This window comes from Bos grunniens, chromosome 5 (assembly GCF_055505025.1).
Source record: "Bos grunniens cultivar Pamir isolate PY7600 chromosome 5, Bosgru_T2T1.0, whole genome shotgun sequence".
Classification (NCBI taxonomy): Eukaryota; Metazoa; Chordata; class Mammalia; order Artiodactyla; family Bovidae; genus Bos; species Bos grunniens.
This window is the reverse complement of record NC_141169.1, coordinates 100,757,273-100,767,773: the sequence shown is the minus strand read 5'-3', so window position 1 is coordinate 100,767,773 and position 10,501 is coordinate 100,757,273. Positions and strand designations below refer to the sequence as shown.

Below are 10,501 nucleotides of genomic sequence, written 5' to 3'. Positions count from 1 at the left end.
GAACCAACTGCCCTCAGTGGTCTTCCTTCAATAACTCAGTAAAATCAGATTTTCAGAGTTAGGAAGGATACAAAAGTTGCTTTTTTTTTTTTCTCTCAATTTTTATGAGATAGATCCCTGTAAACAAATGCCCAATTTTCCTATGAAATAATTTCTTTTAAAAAAATTCTTAATATTTTGTATTAAAAGATTATTGGCTTAACCACACATCATTTATGCAGCATTCATTTGTCCCTAGAGAGGTGTATCTCTATAAATATTCTATGTCCTTTCCATGGGTACTTATTTTGGCTCTGACTTTAGATTAAATGAGAGAGACAGAGAGACATACAGATCTTGAGTCTTGTTTTAGAAATGTCTGTTTGATTTTTCACTATTTCAATAAGAATTGAAGTCAGTGTGGAGGGCAACTTCAAGGACAGCATCCAGAAATTCTAATTTCCAAACTTGCTTTTCCAAAGATGCTATAGCTTTCCAGTTCATTTGGCAACCTCTCAGCCCTACTCCAGTGTCTAGGAATAAATGACCCAGAACCAGGAGAGTTGATTATCAACATAGTAAAGGGGGGTGGTTTCCAAGAGCAAGAGAGGAGGGCTAATCACATGGCGAGCCGGTGTGAATGGAGGTTGGCAGGGTGACTTTCAACCAGCAACAGTCATCCTGGAGTGCTTGGGTGGAGGGCCAAGAATAATACTCCTTTTCTGATGGAAAAGAGACTTTATTTGGTCTCCCTTTGATCCCCCTTCAAGTCCAGTTTCTTACCACTGCCTAGAAAAATACCTAAGTCACAGGACTTACGTGTCCTTCCTGAGAGTTGTCCTTTTGGAGGCAGTCTGGACAAGGCATCTAGAAAGGACTAAAAGTAGAATGGAAGAAAAGGAGGGGCAGGGAAGCAAATGTAGAGACCTTGAACCCAGGGGCAGAAGTAGAGAAAGAAGCTAGGATGAAAGGGGAGAGAAAAATTACAGAAAATAACAACTACAGAGAGTGAGAGGAGAGAAAGAGACAGAGGAGGAAAAACCAGCGTATTGCTGAGAGAAGTTTCTGTCCTTAAGTCCTCTAGGTCAAGAAGTCAGACATGGCCCAGAGCACAGAAGGGAGACGACGGATGCCCAGTGCCTGATCTGGAGAAGTAAGAGTCCAGCCAGATGGGACTGCAGTCCCCAGCTCTGATGGCCTCTGCCCTGGTGTATTTCACCCAGGTGAGTCGTGAAAATGCAGGAAGGAGACTTTTGTTTGTTTCTCAGATAAGCCAACTGTCAAAAGAACCTGGGCGAAAACTGAATGAGGGGGAAAGACATATACTTTCGAACCAAAGGGGTGGGAGGGGAAAAGAATTAACTAGAATGTTCCCTTAGTATTATAGGGTTACATAGTGACCTGTGACGAATGACATCAATGAAAAGAAGGACATATATACAAGTAGGATAGCGAAGGCAATTTAGAAGTGTCTGTTATGTATATTTCTCTCTTTTAGTGTCTTATCACCTAGCCCTCAAAATCTCTAGTAAATTATTGAGACTTCCCTGGTGGTCCGGTGGTTAGGACACCATGCTTCCACTGCAGGGGGCACAGGTTCAATCCCTAGTGGGGGAATTAAGGTCCAAAAAGTAAGCCACTCATGTGGCCAAAAAAAGAAAAAAGGTTCTCAAGTAAATTATTAAAACCAAGAACATAATTCTCCTAAACGGTATGTCCCACATCAGCCTTAATACCACTCTAGCAGTTTAGGTGCCTCCCGGTCAGAGATAAGTTAAGAGACAGAAAACTCTTTAAAGGTAATTTGGACCTTTTATTTCTCTCCATTGAGAAGCAGGAGATTCTAAGTAACTCAATTGAGAAAGGGTCATTGGACTGAGGGATTCCAGACCATTGTCAGAGAGAAGTTTATTCAGTTATGAAATCTACTAAGAAGAAAAGCAAATGATGAAATGGGTTGGCTTCCAATTTCTGTACAGCTCCTAACAGGAAGGTTGCTGTCTATTTGCTTCCTATATACCAGTTAATTGAGGGCCTGAACCCATATCTTTTCCTTGTATTTTCTTTTTGCTTCCTCTTCTCTTCCTGTTCTTCCCTTCCAAATTTCTTTTCTCATTTCTTCTCTTTTTGTAACAGGCTTGAAAAGGGATGTTTTATCTACTAACCACCTTAGGCTTTTTTATTCTCCTTTAGTAAAGAAAGCAAAACGAAGTCCTGTGGATGGGTGGAGGAAACCCATACTTTGTCATCTTTAGTGAAACCAGGAGTTTCTCAAGTGTTTTTTGCAGAAGTCAGCTGTTAGTTCTTTTATAAGTCCTTTTCACCCAAAGTCATGAGTCTGAGTGTCCCCCTGCTCCCAATTCTCAATAAGTACAAATTTCCATCTCCTTAGAGAAATTTTGGGGCATTTATTGTTGATTTCCTGTAATATCAAATCATCCAAGTTACTGGAAGAGTGAAACAGTTTTTAGAACAAAAATTTACCTAGAGAGTCTTAGAAGGAGAAAGTCAACTGAAACATACCTAGAAGAGGCGGAGGAAGATTTCTTTCCTGGGAGTAGAAGGGATCTGACAGCAATGTCAAGGAGTTAGAGCACTCTGTCTCTGGTTCCAGTAATTCATTCAACATGAACACATGATAGAATTTGGTTTGGAATTCTGGCCAAATCTATAGGTATGTGCAGTTGTCATGTTACTTAAATTTCTATGCCTCAGACCCTTAACATTTCAAAGTAAAGTACCCACTGGCATGGTTACTGTGCTGAAATGTTATGAAATCTTAAAAATTCTTAGCAATCTGGCTGGCAGAGAGTAGCTATTCAATAAATAGTTCTTCCACTCCCTTCTCCCCTTCTTCTCTTGTATGGTGAGTTTTTGCTTTTGTTTTAATATTTGCCCTCTGAACAAGCTGAATGACATATCTAGCTTAATCTTAAGTCATGTTTTCAAAATGTTTTACTCAGAGTGTAAATAGTACTACACAGAATTAAATACAGAATTACCACCACTAAGGCACTGAGTTGCTTTTTTTTTAACTTTTAATTTTAGATTGAAGTATCGCCAGTGAGTTATTGATGTACAGAGGAAATAAAAAAAGAACACTGGGGTTGAATTCAACTTGTAAATGAGAGAGAATTTGAAGGATCTGTCTCGGGGACAGATGAGAAAGTTTCTAAGATGAACAAATTGGTATAAACACTGCATCTCATTCATAAAGTCAGAGATGCTCCCTCCCCACCACGGAAAAAAAGAAGAACCAAATCAGAGTAGACATTTGCTGTTGCAGGCTTTCCCACTTTGAATTTAATAAAGATCAGGCATAGGAGAGATGAAAACAGTCCTAACCATGATTGACCCTATGACCTTGTCCTTGTATTTACTACGCTCTCACCCGCTAACCTGACGGCACAGTCATGAGGGTGACACATAGGCTGCTGAGCAGAGCAAATGAGACCATTTCCCTGTCTGAGATTATTTCCCTTCCTACAGCTTCCTCGGGCAAGATGTGAGGAGAACTGTGTCAGTCCTGAACAGTAAGTATCTGAGAATGCTCAGTGGAAGGAAGGCGAGACAGACAAAAACATCAACACCCCAAACAGGGTCAAATGTCATCAGATAGCTGTGATTTCCCTATTTCTACTTAAATGGGCCTCCACCCACTGATCTCACAGACGGGTTCTCCAAAAACAAGTAAGCATTCCAGTCATCCTAAACACTCAAAATAATACTGCTGACAGCACTTTTTTCCAAAGCCAATCTTCCTATCAAAACTTTTTTGATAGGAAGTAATCTCAGTTTATACAGTCACGGAGATTTGGGAAAGATTTTCTTTCCCATGCTTCTCAGTGACTCATTGGGGCAGACAGAATTCACTAGACTCAGACAGATAAACCTGGGTGATTGCTAGAGTAGAACCACCATTTCAGATATGTAGAGCATTTCCTATTTTTTAGGGCACGTTAATATTTATTGGACTTTCCTGGTGGCTCAGTAGTAAGGAATCCGCCTGCCAACATAGAAGATGCAAGAGATGTGCAAGTTTGATCCCTGAGCCAGGAAAATTCCCTGGAGAAAGAAATGGCAACCCACTCCAGTATTCTTGCCTGGGAAATCCCATGGACAGAGGAGCCTGGTGGGCTACAGTCCATGCGGTGTCAACTGAGTCAGACAAAACTTAGAGACTACACAACAACCATAGTAACAACAATATTTATTGCAGGTGTCACTTAGCTCTCACTTTGAGGTGATTATCCCTCCATCTAAATCTGTCACAATTAGGTCTCGTGTAGACACAGGACACCAAGATGAAAAAGGGAAGAGATTCACTCCTCTTGGAGGTAAACTGTTTTAAGGAAGCAGGGACAGTTTGAGTAAAAGACTTACTTAGCTTGAATAAAAATACATATTTAGCCACGGAAAGAGTTTCCCAACAGCCAAGTCTGTTAAACCCAGGGGGAATGGCAATGGCCTTCATTACTTGTCACATGCTCTTTGAGGTTTTACACGCCTACCACTGTAGGAGTGTTACTTTTAATAGAATCAGAATCATAACGCTGTAGAACTGGAAGAGGCTTTGAACGAATGAGAAATATGAGGACACTTAGAGACACTGTTTATTGATGAAACAAACTGTATGGTCTACAACTGTGCAGAGAGGATAGAGAAGTAGATTTCAATAGATTTCAACAGATCACTATATCAGAAAGGATTATTAAATGCATTAATAATTATCTTCAGTAACAAATGTTTTCCTTCCCCTTCTCTTCCTACTTACAAACTTATTCCACTTCTTGTCCCATGCAATCCATATTTTCTTCATTCTGTAGAGAAAATTGATAATTGCCCTAGTTCATTCAGAGTATTGAATTAGCTTTCATCATGATGGAGTTGGTTTTTACATTCCACCCTCCCCCCCCCCCACCGCCCCCGCTTCTTGTTTGGCCTCAGGGGATATGCTTATCAGTTTTGATCCTGGATGTGAAAATTTAAAGCCCTTTTTATAGTGGGTGTTTTTATGGTTTTATTGTGACCCCCCCTCTTTTTCTTTTTTTCCCCTTTGTTTCTGCTTTTTATTTTTTATCAAAATATAGTTGATTTATAATATTGTGTTAGTTTCTAGGGTACAGCAAAAGGATTAAGTTATATATATACATATTCTTTTTCATATTCTTTTCCATTATAGATTATTACAGGTCACTGAATATAGTTCCCTGTGCTATATAGTAAGGCTCTATTGTTTACCTATATAGTCGCCCTTTTTGCAACAGCTTGTAAAACAAATTATAAATGTTCATGCTTATAATTGAAATATTCTTTATATTTAAGCTATTGACTTCAAATATATACAAACCTTAACTGTCACATTTATTTTTACTCTTTGTAAGCTTATTCTGCAAGTTCTTTCTTGATAATCGTCATCAAAACTGTTTACAATGATTGTGGTTACATGTTCTATTAACATTACTTTAATGATAACTAGTTTAGTCTGTCTTATAGTGATTTACATGATGGTATAAACCGCTTCTGGGCTTCCCAGGTGGCACTAGTGGTAAAGAACCTGTCTGCTAATGCAGGAGATGTAAGAGACTCAGGTTCGATCCCTGGGTCAGGAAGATCCCCTGGGGGAGGGCATGGCAACCCACTTCAGTGTTCTTGCTTGGAGAATCCCATGGACAGGGGAGCCTGGCGGGTTACAGTCCATAGGGTTGCAAAAAAGTCGGACACAACTGAAGCAACAGCATGCACGATGAATAAACCACTACTAAAGGCATCCCATTTCATGATAGATTTAGCTGGTTACATTGAAGTTAACATAACCTGTAACGCTTTTATTATAAAGGTATCATACATTTTTGTAACTCATATTTCTGATTCTGAAAGTATAACAGACATTGATTATATTTTTATTGAAAAATAAAATTATTATTCTTTCTCCATAGCTGCCTGACCACAGACTGGGTACATCTCTGGTATATATGGTAAGTTTCAGCTATGTTACCCAAAAAGACATTTAAAAGGAAGCGTTTCTCAGGGGTATTAGTTTTTAAGTGGTTTTTTTTTTTTTTCATTTTTAAATATATTGACAACAGAGGGGAAAAAATCTGAGATATTGAGCCTACTTACCTAACATCTCACGGAGTAAAGCCTCTTTTCCTCATCACTAACCTATGTGACAATATAGCAGGATTTCCTATTTCAATACCATCTCCTGGGCTAACATCAACAGATTGTTGTGTATTTTCTCAGGGTCAACTCTAGAAATAGCCACAGAAAGGAGACTACTTCAGTAAAAATTTGCCCCTCCAAAATGCATTTAAATCTCTCATGAATTGTTCAAGTGAACTGACTTAGTCTTGCTGACAAAATAAGGAAGTATATATATGACAGGAAAGCCTGGAACTGAAATCTTAAAAGCATTCTAAAAAATATTCAAGCAAGAATTAAAATGCAGACATTGAAGGCTGATTATGCAAATTGGTTTAAAAAACAAAACAAGGAGCACAGAGCTCTCAGTACTCCGTGGGGTCCTTGCAGGCTGCTGGTGGTCATCGGGGCACTGCTTCTCCTATGCGGCCTGACTTCTGTGTGCTTCCGCTGCTGTCTGGATCGCCAGCAAAATGGGGGAGAGGAGGGCCAGCCACCCTATGAAGTGACGGTCATCGCTTTTGACCATGACAGCACTCTCCAGAGTACGGTCACTTGTGAGTATATGGACATGTAACACGGGAAGTGAAGCCGGGTTTAAAAGAACACCTGGTGCGAAGGTTTAAAAACATTGATCAAACAGTATTAGATTTATTTATTTATTCACGTATTATTTTTGCTTGCACTGGGTCTTCGTTGCTGCATTCGGGCTTTCTCTAGTTGCCCCGGGGAAGGGGCTACTTTCTGGTTTCGGTATGAGGGCTTCACATGGTGATGGCTTCTCTGGTTGGGGAGCATGGGCTCTAGAGCCAGCAGGGTTCGGCAGTTGTGATACAGGGGTTTAGTTGCTCCGTGACATGTGAAATCTTCGGGGACCAGGAATGGAACCCTTGTTCCCTGCATTGTCAGGTTGATTCTTATCCATTGTACCAAGAAATAAAAAGTCATTCAGTTGTATCTGACTCTGCGATCCCATGGACTATACAGTCCATGGAATTCTCCAGGCAAGAATACTGGCGGGGGTAGCCTTTCCCTTCTCCAGGGAATCTTCCCAACCCAGGGATCAAACCCAGGTCTTCCGCATTGCAGGTGGATTCTTTACCAGCTGAGCTACCAGGGAAGCCCACTGTACCAAGAGGGAATAGTGTTAAAGATTCTAAATCTTGGGGCAGCTTTAATTTCCAGACGCCTGATGGTGTGGTGACCTTGCCTCTCACGGATGCTGTACTTATGGTCTGATGATGGAATGAAGGAAGAAATGAAATGTTAGAGACCATATTGGAAATGTCTTATAGGAAAAATTTACAAGTTGATAAACAATTACTTTGATAAAACTATTTTAAGCACTGCACATATCCCTTTTTTGAAAACATCTTAGATTTTGTGAAAGCCAAACTTATATTTTCTCTTTACTATATTTTTTATCTTTAGAAAAATTAGTCATGGGATACTTTAAATTCTTTATTCACCAGGTCTTACTCTGTTAAATATTAGGCCCAACACCTGATAGTTATAAGACACTTTCCTTTATCTCCCTCTGTTCTCTTCTTTGGATTATATTCTTTCCTAAAATTGGAGAGTGACCTACTGGGCAGAACAGCAGGTGGAAATATGCTGTAATATTTATTTTGAAAAAAGAGAGAGCTATAGCACATTGTTCACCTTTTCCTGCTTCTTTTCTCACTGTCAGTCTACGGGGAAACATAAGTAGGCAGAAACAATTACTTCTAAGGGATCTGCAACTTCAGTGGGTTGGCATAAAGGGTTTTAAATTCGTAAAGGGGAAAGAAAGGGGTTATGAGATGTGGGGACACATTTTAGATTATTTGAGAAAGCAAAGAGGGAAGTTGGTTTCTACACAAGCTTCACAGGACTTTTATAACATCTGTTGCCAAGAGTGACAATGAGTTTTGACACTTGTTGAAAATGAAGGGGGATTTGGCTTCCCTGGGGACTCAGTGGTAAAGAATCTGCCTGCCAATGCAGGAAGCACGGGTTCAGTTCCTGGTCCAGGAGGATCCTACATGCTGTGGGACAACTAATCCTATCTTCCTCAGCTACTGAGCCTGTGCTCTGAAATAAGGGAATCCACCGCAATGAGAAACCCATGCACCAACTAGAGAGTAGCCCCTCTTCACCACAACTGGAGAAAACCTGTGGGCAACAGCGAAGACCCAGTGCAGCCAATGAGTAAATAAAGAAAAGGGACAGAGGCTAGACACCCTTTTCATAAAATAATATAAATCAAGGGGAACTGCATGTGCTGTAAGTCTCTGGTTTCTGAAGATGCCACATGTACTTGAACTCCGGTTCTTTCCTGCCTAGCCCTGCAGTCAGTGTTCGGCCCTGCGGCTCGAAGGATCCTGGCTGTGGCTCACTCCCCCAGCTCCCTGGGCCAGCTGCCCTCCTCTCTGGACACCCTCCCAGGGTATGAGGAAGCACTTCGCATGACTCGCTTCACTGTTTCAAGGTGTGGGCAGAAAGCACCTGATCTACCATCAGTGCCAGAAGAAAAGCAGCTGCCCCCGATGGAGAAAGAGTCTCCCGGAGTACAACACTCTTCTGATTGATGGGGACCTTTTTTGTTTTTTTTAACCGTTGTATTTTATTTAGCTGTAACAAATCAAATTGCTAAAACTTTTGTTTATGTTAAATTTGAGATAAGCCTATAGACCCAGCAAGAGAAATGTAATTATAAACAGACATGGCCACTAGTTGCTAGTAGTAACAGTTACTATATTACACATATTTTCTCTTGTAATATGTCAGACATTCCTTCTTTGGTTCCTGCTTGCAACACAACTTAAAATTAGCACACTAATTTGCATTTATAAGTAATTCACATTACATTTATAAGTGATTTATAGGGAAAATATTACATTTATAAGTGATTTAAATTCTCTGTAATTTAATGTCTCATCTGCTGAAGTATAGTAGTCATAGTACCTTAGAAGTTCCTTTTTAATTTATTTTTAATTGGAGGATAATTGCTTTATAATGTGTTGGCTTCTGCTGTAAAACTACATGAATCAGCCATATATATATACACACACACACATATATATATATATCCCCTACTTCTTGAACATCCCTCCCACCCCCCAAAATCTGGTTTTATTAATGGAGTGGAGGTGTCCTCAGGGTTGGTAAATATGCCCAGACAAATGGAAAAATTTTTCCTAACTTTCAGAAGGGTTAGGATGGCATCTAAACATCATTCTGTGGGAAAGATAGATTCTAACTCTTCATTTCCAGGTGCATCTATTTTCTGCTATGGGATGCTCTTGTTGAGAACTCTTCCTTATCCAGGGGTAAAAAATTTGCAATTAACCTGTAGTGATGCTGATTACTACTAAATTGGAAAGCACCAGAGGCAGCTTGGATTCCTTCACCTATCAAGTTCTTTTCCCTAGAGGACGCTGCAAGTTTCCCTAGCAGCAAACAGGTTGTGTACACTTGTGGAGAAAGACACTCGTATAGGCACAGCCAGAGCTGTTAATGCACTGAATTCACACAGCCTTCCTCTCATGAGAACATTCACTTTTATGCTAAATGACAGTGATAATTTGGGACATCATGTAGTACCTCACTGGACATCTAAAATCCAGGGGTGGGATTGCGGGCATGGGCTAAGAGGGCACAGTAAAGTACTGAAGTGCAAATATTGAGGTCTTTCTTTCATTCTTCTACCCACTAACAGAACGGGAAACTGAATAGAATGCAGTAACAGTTCCATTCATTTTTTAGTTCCTCTGCCCTGCAAACACATGCACGCACATGGAGGCATGCACACATATGCACACGTATGCTTTTGTAACTCTAAAAGAATAGCATTGTTTTACCTCTTTCCTCCTTCCTGCTTTGACTGCTTTCAAGTCCTGTCTCTATAGTGACAACACTTGTTTCTAGTGGTGACCTTCACTGCCACCTGGTGGAGCGATGGTAGAAATGCATTCTCCTATTGGCACCTAAAGCTTCCCTGGTGGCTCAGTGGTAAAGAATCCACCTGCCAATGCAAGAGACGTGGGTTCGATCCCTGGGTCAGGAAGATCCCTTGCAGGAGGAAATGGCAACCCACTCCAGTGTTCTAGCCTGGCAAATGCGTACTTCTCCAATCTTTGGAGCACTAACTGCTTGGAGTCCTTCCCAGGGCACCATCCTGCTGTTGCATTGCTAACCTGTCCACATAACACACTACTTCCAAAATTTCCTGTTATTGGAAAATTTAGGAAATGAAGTACATTTGGGGAAAAACTACTTGCCAGTGACCTTAGGAAAGTTACCGAACTCTTTTAAGAACAGTCTCTCATTTGTAAAAGAAAGGATAATAACACCACTGATGATAGTTGTGAAAATCAAATAAACTGTCTAGAAATGA

General features: G+C 40.3%; 1 protein-coding gene across 2 annotated transcripts; it reads left to right on the top strand.

The window, feature by feature from the left end:
* Nucleotides 1–619: 619 nt before the first annotated feature.
* TMEM52B (transmembrane protein 52B) lies at nt 620–10,501 on the top strand. Of its 2 annotated transcripts, none has more exons than XM_086404140.1 (5): nt 620–1,202; nt 3,469–3,512; nt 5,919–5,957; nt 6,514–6,668; nt 8,449–10,501. In XM_086404140.1, exons 1-5 carry the CDS (start codon nt 1,149–1,151, stop codon nt 8,691–8,693), a joined length of 537 nt encoding a protein of 178 aa, XP_086260266.1. In that variant the 5' UTR covers nt 620–1,148; the 3' UTR covers nt 8,694–10,501. The 2 variants fall into 2 exon arrangements, with proteins under 2 accessions (XP_086260266.1, XP_086260265.1); XM_086404139.1 differs by having other exon boundaries at nt 6,514–6,680.

What these genes read in the sequence shown, in the direction of transcription:
- TMEM52B (XM_086404139.1), top strand. Translation starts at nt 1,149, where the DNA reads ATGGGACTGCAGTCCCCAGCTCTGATGGCCTCTGCCCTGGTGTATTTC. An exon ending in CCCTGGTGTATTTCACCCAG is followed by an intron (nt 1,203 to 3,468) that starts GTGAGTCGTGAA and finishes CCCTTCCTACAG; the next exon opens with CTTCCTCGGGCAAGATGTGA. An exon ending in GTACATCTCTGGTATATATG is followed by an intron (nt 5,958 to 6,513) that starts GTAAGTTTCAGC and finishes GGGTCCTTGCAG; the next exon opens with GCTGCTGGTGGTCATCGGGG.